Source organism: Archocentrus centrarchus, chromosome 21 (assembly GCF_007364275.1).
Source record: "Archocentrus centrarchus isolate MPI-CPG fArcCen1 chromosome 21, fArcCen1, whole genome shotgun sequence".
Taxonomy (NCBI): Eukaryota; Metazoa; Chordata; class Actinopteri; order Cichliformes; family Cichlidae; genus Archocentrus; species Archocentrus centrarchus.
Window position 1 is genome coordinate 30,915,942 of NC_044366.1, and position 27,971 is coordinate 30,943,912.

General features: G+C 41.0%; 1 protein-coding gene across 1 annotated transcript; it reads left to right on the forward strand.

The window, feature by feature from the left end:
* The first annotated feature begins 1,645 nt into the window (after nucleotides 1-1,645).
* sucla2 (succinate-CoA ligase ADP-forming subunit beta) lies at nucleotides 1,646-27,839 on the forward strand. Its single transcript, XM_030757834.1, has 11 exons — nucleotides 1,646-1,768; nucleotides 4,124-4,319; nucleotides 6,989-7,088; nucleotides 9,447-9,609; nucleotides 11,203-11,331; nucleotides 14,843-14,981; nucleotides 17,852-18,013; nucleotides 18,886-19,028; nucleotides 19,240-19,360; nucleotides 23,854-23,942; nucleotides 25,876-27,839. The coding sequence occupies exons 1-11, from the start codon at nucleotides 1,685-1,687 to the stop codon at nucleotides 25,948-25,950; spliced, it is 1,401 nt and encodes a 466-aa protein (XP_030613694.1). The 5' UTR covers nucleotides 1,646-1,684; the 3' UTR covers nucleotides 25,951-27,839.
* The last annotated feature ends 132 nt before the right edge of the window (nucleotides 27,840-27,971 follow it).

The following is a 27,971-nucleotide window of genomic DNA, read 5'->3' on the forward strand; positions in this document are numbered from 1 at the left end:
CTCAAAGAAGCTAGATTTAACCACTGCACTGATCTGACTTAAAACTCCCATCCATCATAAAACCCAAGTTTGTGACAGTAGGCTTTACATACTGTGCTAATGGGCCAATGTCCACAGGAGGAGACCTATCAGTGGCACCAGGACCGAAAACAATCACTTCTGAAGTTGAGAACCATCCATGCTTTTAATTCCTCAACACAGAGTCTGTATGGAGTTGGCTTCCTTCTGTTTTAGGGGCATATAAATCTGAGTATTATCTCCATAACAATGTAAAACAATTTTGTGCTTTCTAAGAATGTAACCAAGAGGCAGCAGTTACAGATAAAATAGCAGAGGTCCAAGTATCAAGCCCTGTGGCACCCCACATGACAATGGAGAAAAAGAAGATCTGAAGCCATTTAGACTAACACAAAAAGTTATCTGAGCAAAGTATGATCTAAACCATTCCAGAGCAGTGCCATGAATACCTACACAATACTCCAAACAAGATATTTAGATACCAACAGTTTCCTATACGTGAAGACAGAGTCACAGGCTCAAACTGGTAAAAAGCAGCAGAGCAGGGAACAGAGACTGAGGGGTCAAAAAACAGGGTGATAAGTGAGCCCTAGCATTAATCACTTTGTACACAAAAACGTTCAGAAATTTCTCACATGCCTCAGGTGAAGGCTCAATGCAGGTAGACTGAGGGGCATTCAAAACCGTATCAATAATATTAAATGCAGTCAGAGATCATCACATCCATTACAGTTCATTACATCTCATAATCTGCTGTCTATATGTTTTATTAGTAAAATCTTAATTTGGTAACTTAAACGGGCACAAATGTACTGGAACACATTCCCACAGAACGTGGAAGTATGAAGTCATACAAAAGGGAAATAAGCACATTTACCTTGGAAAATTTACTTGTTTTTACTTACTTTCAACCACAGATTATTTAATCAGGCCAACTTGCATTTTAGACTCAACATTTTTGAACGGAAAGATACAAAGAAAAGTATTTTTATACAGATACAAGCTGAAAATGACAAACTGGGTAGAAGAGGTTTTTTTTTGCCATATAAAGGTTGAGTTAATGTTAGAGTGCAACAATGTCTACATGTTAAAAAAGCCATAAGTTAAATGAGTGAAATCTGCATCCACAAATATGACTTCATTAATAATTTACAAGTTTATAATTGACACTGAGAATTGTATTTAGGTTAAAGGTCGAAGGATCCTTTATTTACAGTATGTTGAGGCAGTGCTGCATTCAGGAGTTCTTTGTAAACTTCGTTACCGAATATTCTGGTTAAAAATTGATATTGAAGATGAGAGTTTTTGCAGTATGATGCTGGCCCGTAGTTTGAAATTAAAACCATGTGACGTCTGCTGATTTGTGTTTTTGCAGTGTTACGAAAACGAAAAACAAACGTGCAGTAGATATTTAAAATGATTGAATGACATCAGCTACTGTTTAGCTGCTCATTTTCATTCATGAAAAGAAGTAAATGTAGTCTTCATGTTTCAGAAATTTGAAAAAACCCCAGCAGTGGAGAACACCGAGTCATACGCTCTTAACATTGAACGTTAACTATGATGTTATAAAATTTCCGATAGTAGATGTAATCACCACGGGGGAAGCCGTCTTTGGAGTCTCACTACGCATGCGTGTTCAATACACTTTGCTGTAGAGGGAGACATGGCGACGTCCCTGATTTGCGGCCGTTTGACGGCTAGCCTGAGAACTTCAGGGGCTAGAAACACTATCAGCTCCGCTTCTAAGGTGAGTGTGTATCCACAGTGGAGGGGAACTTTCCGTCTTTCGGAGAAGGTGTCTGTTACGGCATCACAGCTTCTCCGACGGCTAAAATTTTCTCCAAATCTGACAGGGTCAAATTTGACATTAGCACAACTCCATTGAGTTTCCGTTATTTTGGCTAACGCGCTAACTAGCACAGGGCTAGCATGGCCGGCTGTCAAATCTGCAGATCAGCCCCGAACGAACACAGGATCACTCTGGCCTTAGTTTTTCCTGTCGCCGTGCGTTTCGTGTGGCTGTAAACGACAGTCTTGTCGGAGAATCTGCTCAGTGAAGCTCAGTGACCTCCACCGGCAGCTGCTACGCCTACCATTCCTGCGATTCCTGCGCCATCGTATTTGTCCCGCTGGATCTTCTTGGAAAGTTATCTGGACAAATCCGCTCAGGCTCGTAAGCAGAAACAACAGCTTTCACTGCAGAGATGTGCTGTAAACACACAACCGGCACCCAGCGAGATAAAATCACGGAACCGATCCAAAGCCAGGTCACCAGCCTGGGGAGAGCGGGCAATTAATCCTGGAGCCCATTACTCGAGAGGCCCTAAAAGCTAGAGACTGACCAGTAAACTACTCTATTACACCGTACAGATTAGCCTTATTTATATCGTTCTGCTGGAAAACTTTAGGTCTCGACATTCAGGTGGATGTTACTTTGACACCTCCAGACACCTGACACCACAGGACAAACCGGGGGTCTCATGACTGTACTTGGGTAGTGCGGAGCTGCTCTGGAAGCATGAAGGGGGATCTAAACAAAATAACACTGTTGTACACGGACAAGCATCAATTTCTTAATAGAAACAATGGTAATTTGTAAATTTTAGTCATCTTATGAATGCTTGTGAAAATGTTATTTTGACACATACTCTACAGATAACAGTAAAGCTCTACATTTATTTCTACTAAAAAGACATGCACAGGTTTTTAAAGGTCTTTAAAAGCAATGCATTCATGTCTTCTGTCCAGCAGTCTTTTATAGGATACTGGTCTGAAAGGTGGAATATTATCATTTAAACAGAACAATGTGATCTTTAAATAGTTAATGGTTCCATCCTTTTTTGGCTACCTGTCAATTTCCTTAAATTTATATTCATCAGTAGGAATATTTGTGTTATCCATCTGGAAAAGGGATATAAAGCATATTGCAAATACTGTATTCCTGTGGATTTTCACTTTGGAAGGTTTAACAGTGAACTAATATGTTTATTATACATTAGGTGTCTTTGTAATGTTGGTGTTGGTCCATATTGATATGATAGTTGCTGCAGATTTCTTGGCTGCACATCCATGATGCGACTCTCCCGTTCCACCACATCTCAAAGCTGCTCTATTGGATTGAGATCTTGTGACTGTGGAGGCCATTTGAGTGCAGTGAGAGCTTTTAAATGATGGTCCAAAGTGTTCCAAAAAACATCCCCCACACTATTATACCACCAATATTAGCCTGAGCTATTGAAACAAGGCAGGATGGAGTCAGGCTTTCATGTTTTGATGCAGCAGAAATTGAGACTCATCAGTCAGGCAACATTTGATTGTCTTCGATTGTCCAGATTTGGTGGGCCTCAGTTTCCTGTTCTTATCTGACAGGAGCAGCACCCAATGTGGTCTTCTGCTGAAAATCCCAGTAGATCAGCAGATTCTGAAATACTCAGACCAGCCTGTCTGGCACCAACAGCCGTGCCACATTCAAAGTTACTAAAGTTACCTTGCTTCTCTATTCTGAAGCTCAGTTTGAACTCGAGCAGGTTACCTAAATGCTGATTAGATATTTGCATTAACAAGCAGTTAAACAGGTATACCTAATAAAGTGGCCAGCGAAGAGTCAGTCTTTACTTTTTGTTGACTTGCTTCAGTCTGCAAAAATCTGGGAATTTATTCTGATAAGAAATGAAACAGTGTGTTGTATTTTTCTCTTTGATCCACTGATTCTGTTGAGGAAATAAACCTGCTTTGAGTAACACTTAGTTTCACATCTCTGCTGAAGTTTCCAGTATTGCTTATGTGGTCCTATGAGAAATGAACACTTCTCTCTTTCTCTAAGGATGGTTCGGTTTTGTGGGTTTAGTGTCTGGTATTTTCATGCGTTCCCTCAGTTCTTTAACTTTTGTTTTATGAGTGTGCTGATATGGGTTTGATCATATTTAGGACATTTTACATAGTATCTAAATCCTTTTTTATGTTCATGTGCAGTATAAACAGGTACAACACTTTGATATGTGTTTTTGAGTTAAAATAGTTTGTTTTGTAGGTTAGATTGACAGTTGAAGACTGCAGATATATTAGTTTGAAGTTCATTCTTCCTCTCCTCCTGTCCCTCCAGGTTCTTGGTGGTTCTGCAGGTCTGTTTGGAGGCCATGTCTCTCAGCCACAGCCCCCTCACGTGCAGCAGCAGCAGAGGAACCTCTCGCTACATGAGTACATGAGCATCGGCCTGCTGAAAGATGCTGGCATCTCTGTGCCGGCCGGCATGGTGGCCAACTCCTCAGAGGAGGCCTACACTGTGGCCAAGCAGATCGGTAAGCTGCAGGGAAGCTGAACAAGGTGTTCATAAGCAAGTCTGTCATTTTCATACAGATTTGAATACATTTCAGTGACAATAGTATCATAAAACAGTTTCAGAGTGTGATTTTTAACAAGTTTGATAAACTTGTTAAAGGAAAGTATGTATTTTTTTTAAGCAAAACTGTCAAATTCTCCACCTCTCCACTGAAGCTGTGATTGGACGGTTGGCTCAGCGATCACCTTTAGTTACAGTAAACTGAGTTGCCTTTTCAGTCTTGTGGCACATGACAGTTCAGGTTGGGCAACTGCTTGTTGCTAGAGTGAAATGACTCAACAGCTGTTGGATGTGCTGTTATGCAGTTTGGTTGACATTAAGGATGATCCATGATAACTTTTGCTGAAGACTTTCAGTCTTGTTTAAAATTGGCAGTGCATAGACTAAATAATATTTTAGAAACCATAGACTGATCAGTGATGAAAATATTTAGCAATGGTGGTGTTAGACACATCCAACTCTATGGTGACTGTGCTGGGGTTTGCTTATAGGGCAACACGTGGATTATTTGGATCATTGTTTTATCTAAACAGTCTGATATTGCCTGATGTCTAAGTGCTGCTTTTTTGTTCTTTCCTGGATCTACTAGTGGTGATTTTCATTGGTCAGTCTTATATAAAGAGTCCTAGTTACTAGGGAGATTTAATAAAGAAGAGCACTTTAGAATTATATGTTGAAATTAAAAACTTTTAAGACCGAGATGTTATCGCCGTGCCTTACACTGGAACACACTCAAGTGATAGAAAGTCTTGACTTTAAACAGTCATCACACTGTGACTCCATTTATGCTGCTAACACTGTGGTCATCCCTCTGGACCTGAATGCCACTCAGAGGCTTTGCTAACATTGTATGTCCTGCATGTGTGAGTGTAGAGACAGAGAAACACACTCTCACACACCCAGTCTATACATAGCCGTCCTCTGCTTCAGTGGTATCAGTTGACTCTCAACTTGCACAATTCTAGGACAGAAAGAAGATGCAGCACCTGTTAAAATGAATACACACACAGTTTCTTGTTCATTGCCTCCACCAAGGAGGTCATGTTTTTTGTAGCATGTGTGTGTCATTCTGTCTGTAAGCACGATAGCTCAAAAAGTTTTGAATGAATTCTGATAAAACTTTGTGGGGTCATGTTACTGTAATACTGTAATTCGGCTTACGTCCACCAACGTCTTCAAGGTCAGCTTCATGATTTATTGGTCGAAAATGGACAAAACTTAGAAACTACGATTCTTACAAGTGTGCTGTGTATTGTCAACATATAGAAACATATAGAAAGTACTGTATTAAGATTTGAAATATCATATCACATTTGACCTCTGACCTAGCTGTTTCCCTTCCTTAAGAATTTCTTCTTCTGTCATTTTTGACTGAGGCCTTTTCTGATGAGGCTTCAGTGAACAGTAGATAGATCAGCTGAAGGGTCAGATGGATCTCTCAGGTTCTGTGTCAGGTCTTTGCTGGATTAATTTTTTACTTAAGGACTTGACTTTCAGATACTGTTCATCTGCTGTAGTGTTTTTAGTCTGGCCACTTATACTTTTGTTCACCACTTGTTCAGTTTCCTCAAACTTTTGAAGAACACAGTGCACACCATGCAATATGAAAATGAACTGAAAAAGCAGCCAGTGTCAGGAAAAAAAACAAACTTTACATGAACTTCAGAAAGCCTGATGAGCTATTGCTCCAGACCATTAAAAACTATAAGAATGTCTGGCTCCTACGAAGCAAAATATAAAGAAATGAGGGGTGCCTCATGACACTGTAAGACTACTTCGAACAACTTGTTTCGGACAGAGGTTGAACTGATGGCGTGTGAAAGGCCAAGTATAAGACGACAGGAAATGATTAAACTCTGAACTATGCAAAACCTCCTCCCTAGAGTCCCAGAATAAACTTATTTAGCTGAAAATGAACATAAAGAGTACTGCTTAATGGAGGAAAACACAGTCAATAACTCCGTGTGCTACAGCACTACATGCTGTTCTTAAGGAAGTTAAACCTAAATGTGTATATCAGTGTGTATTATCATGCACTATGAGCACAGTTAGTAGAAAGTTGTTGACTTGAAGAAAACTGGCTGACAAACTGAGCTTGTGAACACATATTCAGATGAAATATAAGCCTGGCCCAGAGCATTACGTCACTGCAGGCCTGTGAAGCAGTCGGAGTCCTTCCTCTCACTTTTAAACGTAACCATTATCTCAAAAGCTTCACAGTGTCTTGTAAGCCTTTGGTGAGCCTGTTTATGCACGGCAGGAGAATAACATCAGATCAGTCAGTCTTAATGTTGCACAACTACAGAAAGAACACAGTCGATCGAATTAGGGCAGTAATGGGTACATTTACAGAACAAAGCACCAAACGCACATTTGAAATGTGTGAGGGCAGATATTAACAGAGAACCAGGAATTTTAAAATAAATTATTACAAATTTACAAGTGGCCAGTCTATTATTTAACTGATTTCTTTTTTGCAGCATTTAAAAAATTAATAAATCAGTGGCTGGTGGGGAGGGCACCATGGGGCAATATGAGTCAACTTCTACATAGATTTTCCTAATTAGTTTAATGTCAGTGTGTAACTGAGGGAATGGTTTTGTGTGTGTGTGTGTGTGTGTGTGTTAGGGTCAAAGGACCTTGTGGTAAAAGCTCAGGTTCTGGCTGGCGGCAGAGGAAAGGGGACGTTTGAAGGCGGACTGAAGGGAGGAGTGAGGATCGTCTACTCGTAAGTAATCCAGCCTTTATAATTAAACAGCTTAAGTCATACACGAGTCCTCAGTGACAACAAAATCACCTGAATCACAGCTGTCTTTTTATAAACACATTTCAGATAAAATGCTGTTCCTACTTACCTCTGTACACTGCTTCACAATAAAACCCACATATTCTGTGTCCTGCATTATTTTAGCCACCTTGATTAGTGGATATGTGTAGTAGTAAGTAAGTTACATTTGCCTGGTTCGTTATAGTTTTTTTTTTTTGCTGCTTTATAGAATCTTCAAGAATTTTAATAAGTAAAAATAGTCAATAGGAACACAGTAGGCTAAGAGTCATTAGCTGCCCAGGCCCTACTTGTTCTGCTGCTTCCCCATTAGCTGGGGAAGTGACAGATATAAGTCAATAAATTCAATAAAAAATCGCTAATAAATCGAGGCTGTATTGTCCTTGCAGGAGGATTAGGCCTCTATGATGGTGAAGCAGTTATTAAAATACTTGCTAAATGGTGTTTGAAAGCCTCAGATTGATTTGGGTCTACTCTGTAGAGACCCTGTTAAATTTTTAAAAAAAACACAAGCTTAATATCTGTGATAGACGGTGCTGTCGGGGTGTACCCAGCCAGCACGGCATTGAGCCTTCCCCACAACCTTGAACTGGATAAAAAGTTAAGAAAATGTATAAATAGACACTCAATATCTTTGGTGTTTCTAAACACAGCGAGACAGCAGCAGGGCTCCGCACTATGGAGCGAGTTCAGCGTATCCAGGGTATTATTCTGTTACACTGGTGATCAGGTTATCAACTCATGAATTTAACCCACCCTGTGTGCGCATGTGAAAGAGGTGGTGTTGGCAGCATCTAAAAGGGGCGTTTCACAGGCCATCTGACTTTTCTTCCACAGGAAATGATTCTGATAGATAGATACTTTATTGATCCCACAAGGGAAATTATTAGTTATTACTATGCGTCCTACACCAGAGACATTATCAAATGGTGATTAAAAATCTACAAAGAACATTAAAATGTAACCGTAAAATGCAAGGACGACAGATGACTGCTGCTGAATCATTAATCTGGTGATTTAGCGCACAGAGCGGCAAAATAAACATTTTAATTCCTGTGAATAATTTTATTGTTGAGTCGCTCTCAGTGCTGCTGTTTATTTCTAAGGTGACGGCTGCGCATCAGAGCTCTGAAACTTTAAACTGGATCCATTTAAACATTTAAGCTCCCACAGCCTGATAAAGGAGACGTGGAAATTGGAGATCACAGTGAGATTAGTGTGGCTGATTGAACAGGTATCCTTGGTGGGTGCTCTTGTGTTTCCAGCAGTGTGAAAGAGACTCAGCAGCAGATTTAGAACCAAGTAAAACAACATTTATACATTTACTAAATTACGCACATTCCTGTGAAAATGCCACACAGTTGCGCTTCATTCAGTGGTTTTAAAGAAGTACAGCTTAACAGGCTGCACATATACAACATGTTCCCCCAGCAGAGAATCTATGTTGCATTTAAAACATGCTGTAAATAAAAGTCTCAGTGAAATCATGGCGCTTCCAAATGATTTGAGACTGAAACTCTGAACATCAGCTGCTTCTGACAGTTTCAGTTTTTATTCTCTCAGCTGCACGCCAGCTGCTGTTTAATGGTCTGAAAGTAAAGATTAAATATAAAAAAGGAAATCAAACATAGGCTTAGTCTGCATACAAATTTGCAAGTACAGTGCAGGTGCCCTGTTTCAGGATCATATACTAATGCTTATAGAACAATAAAACTTGTAAAATTGTTTGCTGCCAACAGGGGAAAAAAACAAGGAATAAAGCTGTGTCTAAGGATCTATGATTCTTATTGATGCTCATCAGGGAAGCACAAAGACTTTAGACCCTCCTGCTCGCCCCACAGAGTTTCGAGGGTCTTCCAGGAATGTTGATGGTATTTTCTGGAGACCTGATTGGTCAGTAGGGAGTGATTTCATACCTGTTGATTTTTAATCTGGTAACTTAACTTTTGCTGTAAACCTAACCTGCCCAGGAGCAGGTTAGGTTTACAGCATAAGTTACCGTAGTGATTTACCCCAGTACAAAGTGAGCCACCTTGGTAATACAGAAAATCCAGGGTTAACCCCATAGTTACCTGGATAAGCTCAAATCCTGCCTCGTAGTGTTCACTCCTGCTCGTTGGCTTACCTGAGATTTTCTAAACAAACAAAGCAAGACGTGCACATAAGGAGCCCGGTTGGTTTAAAAAACGAAACAAAAAAAAAAAAAAAAAAAGAGTAATTTTCTACTTTGTATGCTTTAAAAGCTCTAAATTTAGCCCTGGGCAAACCTGGCGTAATTTGCTGTCTAATTTTCATCTCCAGGCCCGAGGAAGCCCGAGACATTTCATCCCAGATGATCGGTCGAAAGCTGTACACCAAGCAGACCGGGGAGGCGGGCCGCATCTGCAACCAGGTATTCATCTGCGAGCGCAGGTACCCACGCAGAGAATACTACTTTGCCATCACCATGGAGAGGTCCTATCAGGTGAGAACACAGATGCACCTATATGAAACCAAATGATGTGCTTGAGTAATTTGCTGAGCTGAGAACATCCAGGCACTGTCCAGGCTAAATGAGTTGAATGGAGAGACACAAAGGTGGGAGAACTTGTTGCTGCTGTCTCCAGTTTTACATGTAAAACACCTTCCTCATGAATCAAAATTAAGATCTGTGCCATAAAAAAATATAAATGACACAAGTTTGATATGAAATGAGACGTTTGTAATTACTGCCTTTACAAATGTACATTGGACCCCCCCCCCACGCATAGAGTCATTTCTTATATTTTCATTCAGATGACTAAATTAAGCAGAGCACATGTAGATTCATCGGTCAGTGCTTAAATGCATCTTGACTCATCTTCACTGACCTCATAACAAAGTCATGACGTCCATAACAGATTTGTGCTGGTTTAATCAGATTTAGACCACTAGATGGCAGCACAATACTAAAGCTAGAGATGACTGTTGTATAAAGTCTGTGTTAAACTAACACTTTGAGCAGTTTCGCTGGATCTTGTCTGTATGCGCTGCCTGATTATGAAAGAATAAAAACCTGACCATCCAGTAAAGTTGGTGACGGCTCAACAAACATTTGTGTCCGTTGTGCGGCTTATAATTTGATCATCTCATTACACGTGATTTTTCTCTGCTGAGAAATGAATAATGATGCTGCTCACCTGAGAAATTTCTTTGTAGTATTTTGCCTTCAGCGCAGCAGAAACAAGAAGAAGGTGTTCTCAGCTCAGGAGTGTTTGGAACAAAACCTTGTATTAACTGTGGTGTGTGTGTGATCTGAAACGCCTCCTGAGGATGTGCAGTCATGAAGACTTGTGTGGAAAAACTTTTTTTTTTTTTTTTTTAAGTGCAGCTGTGTTTATGACACCAGCAGTGCTGCTGCAAGTAATCAGCACGTTGAAGTGATCAGCCTATTGACAATCAGATGAATGCCATGAAATTAATTAATAAGCATTTTGATATTTTATAAAATATTTAGTGTTGCTTTGCAAGCAACAATGAGAAATACTCCGGTGTGAGAGTTTCTTCTTTTTCCTGTTTTACATGACTTAAAATGGAAAATCTGGGGGTTTTTTTGTTATTATTTTCTCATATAAAAAAATCACTAACTGGTTACTTGAGAAAATAATCTACAAATAAATGGCACAATTATTATTGTGGTCTTTTGCATTTCAGTGTGAGGATGGTGCTTTTCCTGTGCAGTCGGAGCAAAAGCAGCAGAATGATCTGACGGGTTATAGAAAGACATTGTTTGATGGCAGTAGCATCCTTCAGTTTTTACACACAAAAAGATCAATTTTAAGTCTGAAGCATGTGGCTCTGAAATTTATGAAAAATTACAGGAAGAGCAGGTAGGTCAGTGAAAAACAGAAGGTAATTTTGATTGTAATTATTGGGAGAGGAGAATGAAAACTTACTTGCACAAAGTCACTCATATTAAATCAGTAATTTTCCTTGTAAATGTAAAATCCTGTCTATTTAAGGCTTCACAGATTTTTAAGCTAAAATATTGCAGTAAGTGAGAATTTAAATCCCCATCCCTCCCACTCGTGTCCCACAGGGACCTGTGCTGATTGGCAGCTCACAGGGTGGCGTGAACATCGAAGATGTTGCGGCGGAAAATCCAGATGCCATCGTGAAGGAGCCCATCGACATCGTGGAAGGCATTAAGATGGAGCAGGCCGTCAAGGTACGATCGATAGTAGATGTGATAAGTCATGAAACAGACTTGAGGTGCCCCAACTTTGTAGTTTGGGCTGCAGGAAGACAGAAGGATTGTGTTTGTGTGCATTCATGCTGCAGTGAGCAGTAAAATGCCTAAATCACAAGGGGCTCATTGCTGTTTACAGAAGGACAACAGATCCAGATCCAGTCTCTTATAAATCTGGGCTCAGTTTGGAGAAATTGGTAACTTCTTCTCAGCAGACTTCCTCCAACCTGCTGTGTGTGTTTTTTTTTTTTTACAAATATGTCTGTTATAATTCAGGTTAATGCTTTTTGTTTTGCTGCCCTGTAATACCAAATTTCCTCCCACCATCCCAAATTTTCTCTGAGCCTAAGATAGAATCATTTCCAAGATTTATAGAAAGCAACTGGTATTTTTTCATGTTTACAGTATGAAATTGGTGCCTGGTTTAGAAAAATCATCCTGTTTTCATTTTCAGTCTGATGGTTGCTTTTAAAATATCCTGTTATTCAGGAAGAGCGCTGGTTGGTTGGTATGCCAAGCAAGATAAATAATGCCCCGTGTTCTGCCTTATTTACAAAGATGAGTCTACAGGCGTTCAGTTGCAGCTTTTTACAGAAGCACATTTTCACGAGACCATCAAACAACAACAGAGATGCATAAAGAGGTACAGTGGTATGCAAAGGTTTGGGCACCCCTGATAATTTTCATGATTTTCCTTTGTAAATCATTGGTTGTTTGATATTTGAGAAGTGAAACGAAGTTTATAGGATTTACAGAAAGTGTGCCGTAATTAGTTAAACAAAATAAACTTCATTTCACTTCTCAAATATCACTGTGTTCATCTGCTATATGATATATTTAACTGAAACTGCTGATCTGAATGACCAATGATTTATGAAGGAAAATCATGAAAATTATCAGGGGTCCCCAAACTTTTGCATACCACTGTATTACATGTGAATTTGCAAATGGTCTCAATTAGACACTGGCTCTAGTCCTTATGAGGGAGTAGGCCTGTCCTTTAAGGACCACAGGAAGGGTGTGATTCCTCTTTGTGAATGCTGGCTGCCTTTTGCCATCAGGCTGATGCTGCAGTGTTTGTAATGTAGCTGAGGTACTTTACAGCTGCTTTAAGGCTGAAGAGAGTGAGGATTCCCCCTACATGCACTGAACAGCTAAAAGGCAGGAGTGAAATAATTCAGCACACTCGAGCTGAGCGCTCGGGTGTGCTCGCTCGATCGTGATTGGATCATGAACTCCTTTACTGTGGTGTATTTCCAGTTCACGCTTCACCTGAAAAGACTCAAAACATTTCAGCTTTCATAAGACCATCATCTTTGAACCAGGTGTTAACCTCACAGGGAGCTCCATACGACTAACTAGCACTGAACATATGGCTAATTAGCATTATCGCTACATCTGCACATTACCAAAGTGTTGTCTCAACCCATCATTAAAAATAAGCTGTTTGCACTGACAAAAAAAACCATGTTCTTCAAAAAAAAAAAAAGAAAAGGAAAAAGAAGCGATCATCTTGTAGCCAGGGCGTGTTATGTCTGCTTGTGTTCTGGCATACATCGACTTATATTTCATAATTACAGAAGGCTCGATGAGGTTCTCTCTCACACTGGAGCAGAGAGCTGCATCTGTACAGCTCCTGTTGGGTTTCCTCTTTTTAAACACTCTGAATATATACTGCTCAAAAAATTAAGGGATCATCACAGGTCAACACCAAGTCAGTTCAACATCATGATATCAATATTTCCTGTTAGGAAGCATAAATCATTGCGACTCCATTTCACCTGCAAAGCAAAGTAACAACAGTTGGACAGCTCTTGAAAAGGGAATGACAATTTCTCTCTCCTAATCCCTTTTTCCTCTAGTTTTGCTTTCTTTGTCATTGCTGGTAGCATGTGTGTATCTGGACACACTACAGGTAGCCCAACTCCTCCAGGATGGCACATCCACATGTGCTGTCACAACAGGGTTTTTAAATAAATAGGGAGAGCTGGGCAGGGCCGTAGGAGGACATCAACCCTGCAGCAGGACCAGGATCTGCTCATTTGTGCAAGGTAGAACAGGACAAACACTGCCAGAGCCCTACAAAATAACCTCCAGTGGGCTATTCATGAGCGTGTTTCTGACCAAACTGTCAGAAACTGACTCTGTGAGGGTGGCGTGAGACATTCACAAAGAACATTGGAATGGCAGGTTCTCCGCTGGAACCCCATTTTCTTCACACCATCTCTTCCTGCTGCTGGGTTCCTGCCCTTCTACGACCTTGTCCAGCTCTCCTTGTGTATTGACCATCTTCTGGTTTTATTAATAATTTTTTTTTGGAGCAGTGAATAAACAAATTTAGAATATTAGGTACAAGAGTGACATGGACTGTTAGATTAAAGGCCTTTTAAGTGTCTAATCTGACCGCGTCAGACGTTTTAGTTCTTGTGGCTCCGTCTAGAAAAGTTCAGGCCTGCAGTGAATGTGTTAAAACAGAGCTCAGCAGGGGAAGGTCGAACCCCAACCTGAGTCTGTGGATCGATCGTCAGTAATGCTCCATTAGAAAACATTAATTTGCAAACTCTGAAATATAAAGATAAATAAAATTATATTAACAGCTAGCCTGAGTTAACCATTAAAGCAGTACTACAGTTAGAGCTTCTTTCTCTCCTTTCATCCTTCTTATTTTTGGTGGACTTTCCCTCTTAATTTTGCTTGTATATGCACTCTTGTTGCCGCCCTGTCTTCCTTCTTGTCTGCTTTTCTTTCCGCTCAGTCCTTTTCCCTCTTTTGCTGCACGTCTGTGACTCTGAATATTGAATATGTTGGTTGTCATAGTGAATGCAGAGACTCAATATATTTGACAGAGAGCAGAGGTGTTGATTGCAGAGCTCTCAAAGTAGATGGAGCGGCATTGATATTCCTTCACTGCATTTATTTTTGTGCGTCAAGACCACATTTTTTGAAACGGCATGATGTTCTTACAGGCCCAGCAGGCTTTCTCGGCTTCTAATGAAAGCTGCTTTTTTTGTTTGAAATTCTGCTTTTGTCTTTATGTGGACACATTTTTAAAAGTATATCGGACATTTTAACATTTTAAAATCAAAGGTGGCAGGGCACAGTGGGAGTCATTTCTTTCAAATTACTGTATTACAAATGTGTTTAAACATATTCATGATGGAGCGTTTGGTGGCAGTTAGGAAGCTCTCTGGCAGCAGTGAGTGAGCCAAAGTGCTACATCTGCGAACAAGAAAAGCCAAAATGATGAGCTGAAAGATGCTAAAACAGATCTCAGTGCAGTTCAGGGAAACAGCCAAATCAAACCATAGTTCTTGTGTCATTGTTGATCGTGGCTATAAACATGGATTATTTCAGCATTTCTCTGCCTGTTATAAAATATCTTGCTGCTGATTTTATTGACAACTCGTGTCCACAGAGAACAAAATGTGTGCGCCGTTTAGATCGTCGGAAAGTGTTTGGATGTGTGATGAAATGTTTCATGTTGCTGCAGGTTGCTCAGAAGATGGGCTTCCCTCCAGCGCTGGTGAACGAGGCAGCTGAGACCATGGTCAAACTCTACAATCTGTTCATTAAGTACGACGCCTCGATGGTCGAGATCAATCCTATGGTGGAGGACTCCTCTGGCATTGGTAGACACACGCACAGAGACACATGTGCATGTCTGTATTTCTGTTTTTGTGGGGCGGCGGGGGAGCTGTGGGTGATAGTCTTGTCTAGCTTTGTCTCCCAACCTTACCCAGCAGTTGTAGTGATGTGTGGCCTGATCATGTTGGCAAGCAAATGTGTTTACAGTTGTTCTGAACACATTTTAAGGCTTCAGCAGAAGGAAATAAGAACAGATTAAAGTCATAACTTTGTTCCTTAGTTCACTGCTCTGCTCTCTCTCACACACACACACACGTTCTGTCTTAGTCAAATTTTTTGATCATGAGGTCCAGATGACCCACTAAACTCCATCCTCGTTTAACAAAGAGATGAAGCCACAATCAGTTTTGTGGTATTTTAATAAATGTAAACACCAGTTTGGTCTTATTGATCAATTCAGCCTGTATTCAGCTGAAAGGCCAAATGCAAAGATGCCCAAATTGTATTTTTTATTTATTTATTTTTAAGAATCTGTCAGACTGCTGATCTTAAAGGATGGCCATTCAGTTCATTGTGGCATTTCATAAAAATTAAAATATAAAAAACCAACAGCAAAAAAAAAATCTAGCTGACTACACCCACAGCCCTGCATGCTGCGGGTGTTTTATTAAAGTCAGTGAACATGTATGAAGTGTGATGGGTCTAGCTTGAACAGGATGCATCTATGGTGTGAATTTGGAATTGAAAGGTGAGCTCATTTTCGAGTTCCCGCATTCACGAGATTTTCAGAAAACTTGACCTCTGACCTTTACCTTCAGGTCAAGGTGGGAGAGATTCAAACTCATTCGAGATTTTTAGCAGAGATTGTATTGTCATAGCCTTGGCGTCTATGTTGGCAGGGTCTCGAGAACAATCTCATTTAAGATGTTCAAAGTCACACCATCGATCCATCAGGGTCGTGGGGGGCTGACATAGGGTGAGAGGCAGGGTACAGGTCGCCAGAGAGACAGACAGCCATTCACACTCACATTCACAAAATGGGCAATTTGGCCAATTAACCCTAACCTCAGGAACTGCATGTCTTTGGACTGTGGGAGAACATGCAAACTCCACACAGAACAGCCCGGCCCAAGGCGGAATCGAACCCAGACCCTCTAGATGTCATTCTGTGAGGCAGTAGTGCTAACCACCACGCCACACCATAGATGCTTCTACTAAAAATGTCGGATGGGTTTGAATACGCTGACACAGAGGCTATGACAATACCTCGACTTTTTCTTCGAAACAGCTAATTATTGCAACCGTGTCCAATGAAGGGGCAATCTTGTTGCCTTTGACATGGTTGCTTCAAAAAATGGGGATCAGGCGCTCCTAAATATGTTTAGTTGAGGGTCTATTTTTAGTCACACTTATGATTAAAACCCTGAAGCTGTCCAGCATAACAGCATCAGCTTCCTGCTATGTTTTCCACTCTACACCGACCTCTTTGTTTGACTTTAATGTGAAAACAGGCTACTGACAACAAGCTAAAGAATTTGTTAGGTATGGCTGATTCTGTGTTTTTAATTTACACATTAACTCGTGGGGTTGTTTCTGGCCCAAACAGAGCAGCTGACCAGACAATTTTTTTTCCCCCTCATTGGGCCACAGGTTATGTCAGATCCTGCCGTTACCCCATTTTTGACTTATGTGGACCATTTGTTCCTAAATGAACACCATCATGCAGTCCTTCCTTCATCAGTACAGATCTTTCGAATATCTTGCTGCTTATCAGACTTTTAAAATCACCAGCGGACTCTTTGGAGTTGCTCTTCTCTTTCAGCTACATAGTTCTGTTGGTGTAGCCTGTCAGAGTGATTATGCAGAAGAGGTTTGACCCAGACAGAGCAAACATTAAACGTAAATGACTTATCAGTTTAATCATTAGCTGAGGGAATTTTTCTCTCAGCAAATATCAAGATTGTTTTATTGGCCGGGCCTAGTTGACATTAATGAAAACGGAGCCATGCTAGTCTTATCCAGGTTCGCAGTCTTGCTGACTGAGGTCAGTATGGTGTGGTTGGTATGCGTGTGTAGCTCTTGGCCTCTAAAGGTCATTCTCATTTTGGGAAACAGACTAATTTAACTGAACTTATGGGTCTCTTGCAAGAAGAAGTGTGATAGGGTTTGTGAAAGCATCCTGGAGATGATCAGGGGATTGATTTCAGTCCGAGGTGTGTGTGTGTTGTTCTGTCAGTGAGTCAGAGTTAATGGCTTTGCCTGATGCACAGTGAAGAGCTCCTCATGAATCACAGCTCTCAAACACACTTGTAAGAAAAGGAGACCACTGACCTTTGTGCCGAAGAAAATGCTGAGCACCTGATGAGAAGTTAAGTCCGTATTCTGCATTACCATCATGTCATTTGAAGAAGAATTTTAAAAAGAATATAAGTAATAGTGCTTAGCCTCTTTCACAGTAGCCAGCTGGTTGCAGACACAGATTCGACACTATAAGGCTGGACACAGAACAAGTAACGATGTCTTTTTGGGTCTGCAGACCCACTGTGTTCCTTTTTCCTTGTACTGATAACATTTTGAAGCAAGGAAATAACTGAGTGTAAAAGAGAACTGTAGAGATCAGTTATCTTCCTGACTTCTGTTTGTTTCAGTATGTTAAGCACAGTAATTTCTGTCCTTGACATGTTGAATTGTTTCATCATTTCTAAAGTCACATGCATTTAAAAGATCTTAAAAAGAAGCCCCGCTGTACATTTACATTCCCGGTGCCAGTGCTGGAAAGACTCTGTGTCCCAGAGTTGATGAGAAATTTTTTTTTCCTGGCTCCTTCTGCACTCGGGGGCTGTCGCAGATGGAGAGATGAGCTGAAGTCGATCTTCCGCTAATGCCAAAATCTCATGTGTCTGCTTGTCAACAGTGATGTGCATGGATGCCAAGATCAACTTTGACTCCAACGCAGCGTACCGCCAGAAGCAGGTGTTCGACATGAGGGACTGGTCTCAAGAAGACCCGCGGGACCGGCAGGCCGCCAAGGCTGACCTCAACTATATTGGCCTTGATGGAACCATTGGCTGTCTGGGTCAGTGCAGGCGAAATGTCAAAAAAGCTGTTTATGTAGTTTAATTTTTCTTTTTCTTTTGATGAAGAAGAAACTGGATACTGCAGTTCCCATAATGCTCAGTAATGCCACTTGTTACACATATCGTGCCTTGTGATATTGCATATGCAAGTTTAAAAAATGAACTTTATCGGTAAAAACACCAACACTGGACAAAATATAGATATAATTATGAAGGTTAGATTAAAGAAAAAGCTTGCTAAATTTGCCCTGTGATTACTCTTTACTGCAGTCACTCTGTCTCATCTTTACTGTGTTTTTTCTCCAACTTTAACAACAACTTGTTCTGGATCTGTAGTTGTTAAAACGTAGCACAATGTGCTCCAACGCTTTCTATTGGCTCAAAGTGTGAGGGGCTAATAAATACAGTAGGGTGGTGTTTTACAGCACAGTAACGCCCAAGTGTAAATACCGTTTTTAAGAATCTGTCATGTTTTGTTGTTGTCACTTAAAGATTTTAAAATGGATTTTAAAGCCTGTTGAACCATTCTGGCAGATTTTTTGAGAGCCACTTTATCACATAACACAGGGCAGTAGTATGATTAGTTTCAGATTCAGCGTTTGCTCAAGGATCTGACGATCCTTGAAGCACATACCTGAGCTGCTTCAGTTTGAAGTGGTGCATCAGTATCAGTGTCTAAAATCCACCACCAGTTGGCTTTTAATAATGACCATCCTCGTAATAGGAGCGATTTAAACATGATGTGTCACTTTAATGCCAGCTTCAGTACCAGTCAGTGTTTTTTTTTTTTTTTTTAATCCAGTACATATTAGGATCAAAAGAAGACAATCCTGTACCTCAGTCCTTTGACTGATGGCTTTGTCTGTTTTAGTAAATGGAGCAGGCCTGGCCATGGCTACCATGGACATCATCAAGCTCCACGGTGGCACACCAGCCAACTTCCTGGATGTTGGAGGAGGAGCCACAGCTCATCAGGTGACGGAGGCCTTCAAACTCATCACCTCTGACCGGAAGGTAAGAAGATGTCAACTTCTACAGGCTGTTCAGAGTTTTTGGAGAGGAAATTCTTGAAGCTGGACATAGCTCATCCCCTCTGAGCTTTGTAATATGGTGACATCGTTGAAATCCAAAAACACACAACTCTTTTTAACATTCAATTTTTGATTGTTTTTTTTGTTTGTTTGTTTGAGAGAAAAACATTTTATTTTGCTGTTGATTCGCTTAGGTTCAGGCCATCCTGGTTAACATCTTCGGAGGAATTATGAGGTGTGACATCATTGCCCAGGGCATCATCATGGCTGTAAGAGACTTGGACCTCAAGATCCCCATCGTAGTGCGGTTACAAGGTACAGCACGCACAACCAGTATGAGACACACACTGTGAAAACGATTAGACAGTAGATCTGAGTGTGAAGTTACATTAGTTAAATTCAAGCTTTGAGTTTATCTGAATTAGAATTTTTACTCTTGTTAAATGTTTTCCCATGAGACCGATGGGTGGATTGATGCAGCACCTGCAGGAAACTGGGTGTTGTGCCAGACTCCCTCTGTAGTAAGGAGGGAGCTGAGCCTGAAGGCCAAGCTGTGCATCAACCAGTCTGTCTGTGTTCTGCTCCTCACCCATCGCTGTGAGTCACCAAATGTAGTTCCCTCTGAATGCTGCCTGACGACAGGGTGAGGATCTCAGACATCTGGTAGGAGCCAGTTGAATTAATTCGGGAATAGGATCAGAGGTCAGGATCGAAGATTATATCTAACTCATCTGGACTGGGAATGCTTCAAGACGAGAAGATCTTGCTGAATTGAGGGATGTCTGATCTTAGGGAGCTAATGAATGTGAGGAAATCCCTACAACTCTCCAGCACAGTCTTTCAGTTTAAAAATAAGTACAAAAACCAAACAGATATTTATAACACAGATTTAATAAAAAAAAAAAGAAATTAAAATAGACACACTCCTGAACCCCAGGCTTTTAATGTTCTGGATCGACCACAGCCACAGGTTTTCCCTCCAGTGGAAACACACACACACACACACACACACACACACACACACACACACACACACACACACACACACACACACACACTCCCCACCTCGTCAGGCGGGTTAACTGGCAGCAGCTGGCAGTGCTGAAGGGAACGTGTCTGTTTCGTTTGATGCTTCCTACTTCAAAGTGTGGCTCTTGAAAACAAGCAGAAAACGACAAACCCAAATGAGGTGTGCGTTATTGTGATATCGCGTGATATATGCATGTGTACATTTACACTCTGCATTATCAAAGGAGGCCAAGTGGTGAATACAAAGACTGCTGGTCCTTTGTGGCCTTCCAGGGAGCTGAATCCCTTGTTGGCTGAAATTCCTCTGCCAATTTGGTTTTCTCATCTTTATTCATTCTGCAGTACAAGGCAGTGAAATTTGCAAGCACAAAGAAATGGTGCATGCTTGTATTTGGAGCCTAAACAGAGCTGACATTTCTCAGTTTTCCTCAGGGCAACATTTTCTGCTCCTGTTTTCTATTTTGGAATCGAGAGGATGTCACCTCAAAACGCTGCTGCTGAGCTGCGCTGCCAAGACGGTAACTGCATTGCAGCTTTAGACATGTTATGTAAATTAAACTGGAGAGATGCCTTCTGTTTGCACGTTTAATCTGTTTTATGAAGTAAGTTATTCTTGACACGTTTTATAATCTAAGACGTAAAAGCGCTTCTTCTTTTGAAATCTGATCCTCTCTCGTGTCTCAGCGTGGAGTCAAGTTCCTCACACGTCACTGCGGAAAACTCCTCAAACAGTTGTATGAAGGATCACCTCTGCCGTCTTTTCTGGGAATTTTCATCCATGGGTGAAAAATAGGGCAGCTAGTTGAACAGATTTTAGTGTTATTTTTGAGCTCTACTAGGGAAGCTTTGCCTGTTCATGCTCTCCCTGAAACAGGCCGTTTCAGCTCCGCTCCCTTTAAGGTTGACCTAAGCACCAGTGAAAGTCAGATTAAAACAAGAAGCAATCCGAGAGCACAATCCTCCAATAAGGCAGCTCACTCTGTGCAAAGTATTTACTTTTAAGGGAATAGTCTTGTATTTTCTTTTTGTTCTTTTTAAATGTACTTCACATAAAAATCAGATCCGAGCAGCATGACAGATCTTTACTTTGATTATAAAGGAGCAGGTCATGGATAATAGGTACTGATTTATAAATAACTGGACATGAATAACTTGAGCTTATTACATAATATTATACTACAGTATATTTCTAACTAATGAGGCAGATCATTCACTTTCTCTTTCTATGTATTAATTATTTTAAAGAAACATTTACATGACCACGCTCTACATCCTTACAAAGTTTTATCCGAATTCATTCAAAACTTTTCGAGCTATTGTGCTTACAGACAGAATGACGCACACGCTGCCACAAACAAAACCTCCTTGCTGAAGGTAAAAAGGCCTAATCACACAGGTGATATGGTGACAGATAATTAAAATATGATTTTTTAAAAAATTGCTTAAAAATCTTTATTATAGACCTTTTCAAATGTTCAGGCAGGTCTCAAGTTAGGTGTATATGTGCATACAGAAACACACACCTGAGTTGATAAAAGCTTGTAGAGAGGAGCAAATTAGTTTCATCTGTTAGAAAAAGTAATCTTAATATTATCCATGAATATTTTGGCCTTTTTTCTTTTCCATATTTTTCTATTTGTTTCAAAATCTGATAAAATTTGATTATTTATATTGAAAGTTTGTTAATCTGAAAACATTTAGCAACAAATGTATGCTATTCATCTACTTGTTGAGTCATATGTGTTATTAAGCGTAGACTTGTTGATGCACTGTAAATCAAATCCGGAGAAGACCGAGGATGGAACCCTGAGGTACCCACACAGTACCTCGGCTCTGTGACTTGGGCTGCTTTAAGGTCATTTGGTATAACATCTGTTTTCAGAGATAAAGATAAGGCGTGGCTGAAAGGCTCAGCGATAGAGGAAGTTACCTACGTTACAAGAGTACACCCTGTTTCTTCATGGCCTGCAGCATCTCCACTGTAGTGCCATGCATTTCTGTAGAGGGAGGGGCTAACATATGTTGACAAGAAAAAATATTGGTCATTAATATTGGCTGTGACAGAATCATCTTCATTTTTTAAAAATAATTTTCTTCAGTGAGTATTTTCACATCTGAAGATTTTAGACATAAAATATAAACATAGCTGAGATTTTAACTACTCATTGGCCACCTATAGTAATGTGACTACAGTGCGATGGTTGTTTCTCTACTTTCAAAATGAACTTAATTGACGTATTGCAGTTGTGACTGTAAGGCTTCAGAGTACTCAGTCATCCGGTCACCTAAAACTAAATACTCAAGGCAATTTCAAGACCCTGCAGTAAAGTCAGCGTTGAGAATGACTTTTGCTGGACTGCAGCACATCATCATTTGCTAGATGCTATACTTGATAATCAAGTATATGCAAGCAGGAATTCCTTTTTAGATGAATGTGTATCATGAATTCTGTTTGTTTTCTTTAACACTAGGTTTATAAAATTAAAAGATGACAGAGAAAATAACTGAAATAACTTTCCAAAGCTGTTAAATTCTGTCTCATAATATCCGTGTGGTGTTCTGAACTGTGATAAGCTTTCAAACTCATCAATACGAGGCTCAAACTCTGCTTTATGGATTTTAAGTCAGAGCTACAAGTCCACAGCCAGAGTGGCAGCAGAGGGGCATGCTCTGTGCACACACACGTGTGTGTGACCAAATGTTTCGGACTACTTAATTGCGGCCTGTCACAGATACAGCGTGTGCCTCTTAAAACTTGAAACATCAGATGGGTCGCAGCGCCTCACTGATGAGCTGCTAATTGGACTCTGGAAACTTAACTGAACCACTTTCTTCTATGCTTCCTTCAAAACGGGAACATAATCTCTCTTAACAGTTTGATATACTTTTTAAAAAACAATTTTTTTTTTTTTTGGTTAAAGTAATTTAATAATAATATACTGTGTGTCTACACTGACAAGCTGTTTCATCTGTACGTTTATGCAAGCTCTTTTGCATCTAAGTTTGCTTCCCTGCTTCTGCCTGGATTCGTGGGTGTTTGTATCAGTGGGTAATTCTGTGATGGCCTCTGGATGTGAACAGTTTGTTTTGTTCTGTTTGTAATTCTTGTCTGGGGTTGTGAGGTCTGTCTGTATATTTATAGCATCTGTGTTCCAGACCAGCCGATGTTGCGTCAGTAGTTCATCTTCATTGATTTGTCTGCTTTTTTGCTGATGAACAGATGAATCATTCAAAGAACTTTTCCCCTATGGTAGTGTCTGTGGTTGCCATGGCTGCACAGCAAGCCACAGAGGCTAGTTGGAAAAAGCTGAACCATCATGGAGTCTGACGGCAGCCGCCTTCTTCCTCGTTGCCTTGAAAACAAAGGAGGCAGCAACGGCAACCGCTCGCTGTCTGACAGCACCTTTAATAAAACCCGCCTTCCAGGTTATAGGGCAGTTTGAGGGGAATTGAGTTGTCACTTTGGTCTTCTGGACATTTTCTTTTTCATCAAAGAAACTTCATCAGCTCTCCAAACTTCTGGAAAGACCTTTTAGATATTCAACTTTTTTTCACCCTTGAGTGCAAATGGAACCTTTTGTCTGAGGGTGGACAGTTCAGGAAGCACAGGTATACACAGAAAACTACAGGGAGGTTATTAGCTTCCTCAAGGTTCAAAAGAGCATCCAAATAAATTCTTGCCTGTAACAAGAAACTGTATCAGTCCTGACGGCGACACAGCTGCAGGACGGCCAAAGGTGCTGCTGTTTGAAAAACTCAAAATCTCTGTTTGTTCTCAGGGACGAGAGTGGACGATGCCAAAGCTCTGATCGCTGCCAGTCCGCTGAAAATCCTGGCCTGTGACGACCTGGACGAAGCCGCAAAAATGGTACACACAAAGACACGCTCAACTCAAACACACAAGTTTGTTGTCACGAAAGGGGAGAGCAGAACTGACACGTACCTGCCTCTAGGTGGGTTGCTGAATGTGAGCATGAGGAGGAGGGTGTGTGAGTGTGTATGAGAGAGAGAAAACCAACGTGAGGCAAAACGTCACTTTACATTTATAGCACAAAGTAACCAGAAAGCAGCAATGTGTGAAAACGTAGGTGAGAAAAGGGTTGGGGAGCAGGTGTGCAGGGATGCAGTTTGGTAACATTTTATTGAATCTTTTCTAAACAGTTTGATTAGTTGCTTAAAAGTGGATTTCTTGCAGTAACAAAGTTTTAACTTAATATTCATCTGTATGGAAAAAAATGGTCGTTTGATTTGAAACCAGGATGTTGGAGATGAGCAGGATCGACTGTCAGACGTGTGAGTTAGTGAGGAAATGAAATGCTTTGTTCTGAAGGAGGTTCAGTGAAACTGAAAACGATGATTTTCATGTAAGATAAGAAATGGGAGCACTTTTGCTCATTGTGAGTGGTGATTCCTCGTGATTAAGAAAAAATGTTTGTCAGTCACCTGATGGTATTTTTGCCCATGTGGGAGGGGCCACTTAAATCTAATGATGTGTAAATAACTAAATAACCATAAAAAATAGTTTAGGATTTTACCAGATAAATATGACAATAAACATTGTCAGCATGGGGTGGGAACCCCAAGTTCGAAGTACAGGCTGTGTAGAAAAGAATAGATGAAGCTAGTAGAGATGAGCAATGAAGCCAGTGTGCGTTTGTTAAACCTGTATTGTCTCTAATGGCCAGCAGGGGGCGGGTTTCAAAAAGAGGTCTGATTGTGTGGAAAAAGGAGCAGAAAGCAGGGTGTGCTTTAGGGCAGCCCTACCTTGTAGCTGACAAGTCATTCCTTATGAACATGCAGTGTCTCTTTTTGGGTGGCCACATTTGGTTTCAAAGCACCAAGACTATGTCAGCAATTGCAACAGGTGATGTCACAGTGACTTCAGCCATCTTTTACATTCAGTCTCTAGTTTTAAACAGCAGAAAGCGTCTTTGTGCGCTGGCTCTGTGTGGGAAGCAAACCACAAGAAGAAGACTGCACGTGTGCAGACGGCTAATTAACAGGTGCAGCTGTTTGCTCCTCGATACCTGTTGGTGCAGAGAAGGAGGCGCCTGCCCTGAGAGAACACGATGTCTCATTCCAGTAGCATTACTGTATTATTGTTTGTCTATAAATTTTCTAGATTTGACACTTGGGAGCCCCACCCCCACGGCAAAAGTTACAGAAGGGGGTGTAAAAAGTTTCTAAGTGTAAAAAGTCAGTGGCTAAGTTGGTAATAATGAGGTGCACTGAGGCATGATGGGAATGTGTCAGTTGTCACAGCTGAGATATTCTGCATCTCAATCCTAAGTCAAAAACAGAATACCCGCCTAAACACACGAATTTCAGATTTTCGAGCGCAGTCATGAGGAGCATCGGGTTCCCAGTCAAAGAGTTTACTGCATGACCTCTGAGTGAGACCACGTTTGTGTCATCTTTTCTGTATTTGTGTCGTAGGAACATATCCTCATCTCCTCTTTAAAAAAGGGATTTTCTGGTTAAATAAAGGTATAGGCGGCACACTGTTGCCTCACAGCAACAAGGTCCTAGGTTCGAATTCACCATGTTTGCATGTTCTCCCCGTGTCTGCGTGGGTTCTCTCTGGGTGCTCAGGTTTCCTCCCACAGTCCAAAAACATGCAGTTAGTAGGGTTCGGTTAATTGGTGATTCTAAAGTGCCCACAGGCGTGAATGTGAGTGTGACTGGTTGTCTGTATCTCTGTGTGAGTCCTGTGACAGGCTGGTAGAAAATGGATGGATGTTGAAGTATTTTATGCCGCAATAATTCAGTAATTCTACTCGTCTCTGTCACTCTGTCTGCAGGTTGTAAAGCTTTCTGAAATCGTCTCTCTTGCAAAGGAAGCTCAAGTGGACATCACCTTCCAGCTGCCCATCTAAGAAACACAACCTTTATGATCTCTTCCTCCAAGCACTTCCTCACACAGCAACAACACACCACTCCACTAAACAACAGCGAGATGAGCTGGAGAGAAGACGCATTAGGTTAGGTCTTTGTTGAACTCTTCCTGGCTCTGTGGCACGATGGCACGACTCTGAACAGGTTTCACTTCTTTTTTTTTCTTTGAGTAGCACTAAAATCCCCATTTCCTGTCTCCACCCCACGTCTCCCTCCTTTACTCCAAGCCTCAAACCCCAAAAACTTAAGTTGCACTTGAGTCGATACGCACAAACCTCCTCCTCCTCCTCCTCGTTGTTCTTCTTCACTCTCTTCCGCTCTAAGAGGGAGACTCGCGGTGAGCCTTTCTGTCTGCTTTGGTACTTGTTTTGAACACTTCCTTTGACCTACTTTAAAAAATAATAATAAAAAATAAACACAGTATCTTTTTCCTGTTGGATTTCAGGTCTGAGTTGTTTTGAGTCAAGTCACTTCATGTTTTCAGCTGAATGCTTGTGAGACAGGCCCCACTGGTGTTATCCATTACATGGTTTAGCACGAGTGCCTTTTCAGTGTGCTAGCTCTGAATAGGAATGTAACAGAATAAAAAAATGAGCCTGTTTCCTCCATGCATGAGTTCCACGACGCTGTACGAGTGAAAACACACAAACATGCTGATAACCCCCCCCAGGCCTCAGTGTTATTTCTGTACCTCCTGTAGGCACGTGTGTTTATCAGCCGATTCATTACTCATCACACAGCAGCTGTTTCCTCCTTTCAGAACTGCGCGCTCCACACTGACGGTCTTCAGGTTCATTTCTGAGCGTCCGGAGAAGATTTTACCTAAAGTTTGCACCACTCAGTCCGGTTTAACCTCAGCTTTGAACGAGCCACATTTGTTTGGCTGAAATATTAACCGTGACACCTGCAGGCATATTGATCGATGTCAGGATCTGTGCGAGTATTGATGAGCGGTCCCAGAGTTTCCGTTCCGTGGCGGAGCTCGTGTGTGGGCATGTTGAACACAGGTGATACATCACAGCTAGCTTTCCTTTTTAAAGTAAATGAATTATTCAGCGTTCCTATTGGCCAGCTCAAGTTTCCCGTGTGGGCTCAAAGTAAAATCAGTGGTGTAAATTTCCTGTGTTCACTTCGTGTGTCTCACTCTGTTGATTCAGAATAAAGGAAAGTGAATTTAATGTTTTGAGATCATTTTTTCCACGTTAAAGCTGCAGCGCACCCTAAAGACTACTTTGTTATATTAGCTTGGGGGGGGGGGTTCACATGTCTGTTTTCTCACAGGTCTGTTTTTTCCAGTTGAGCTCAAACTGAAGTAGACAGAAAATCACCGGTTCCGGTTGCAGGTTTATCACCTAGTTTAAAGCAGCCATCGTAGGAAAGTCGCTCGTTAAATGAACTACTGCAATTAATTTTTTTGGCCTCCTTTGAGGCGGGAAAGTTACAAGAAATGGGCTGCTGACTGCTGAAGACACTGGAAATTTGTGTCACTCTTTACTTGGCTGCTTTACTCCCTTTATGGAATTATTAGTTTAGACCTCTGCAGGTGCTTCACTCGTGTGTTCAGTCTGCCATCGTGCCATCATATTCGATTAGCTCCTTTTTGTTTCTGTATGCGAGGTCACAGTCGAGGTGGGGTCCTCTGAGTCAAACGGTAAAATGGCTGTAGTTTATTTTTTTTCTTCCCTTTCCTACCTTCCTCCTCCTCCAGCGCTCTGAACATAAACCAACATTGTGGGTTGTACGTCATTTATTTTATCTTGTAAATAACCAAACTGATGTTCTCGCTCTGTAAAATATTTATACTCCTCACAAAGAGTACAGCAAAGGAAGAAAAAAATGAATAAATACAGAGAACACCAACTTTTCCCTGGTTTCGTTTCTTGTCTCCTGTGTTTTTGTCTTGGACAGTGTACAGGGCTGGTCTTTAATAAAATGTCTAATTGGTGCTGAAAAAGCCTTCATTTACTTTCCTGATAAAATGTAACTGTTTAATGGTTTGTTC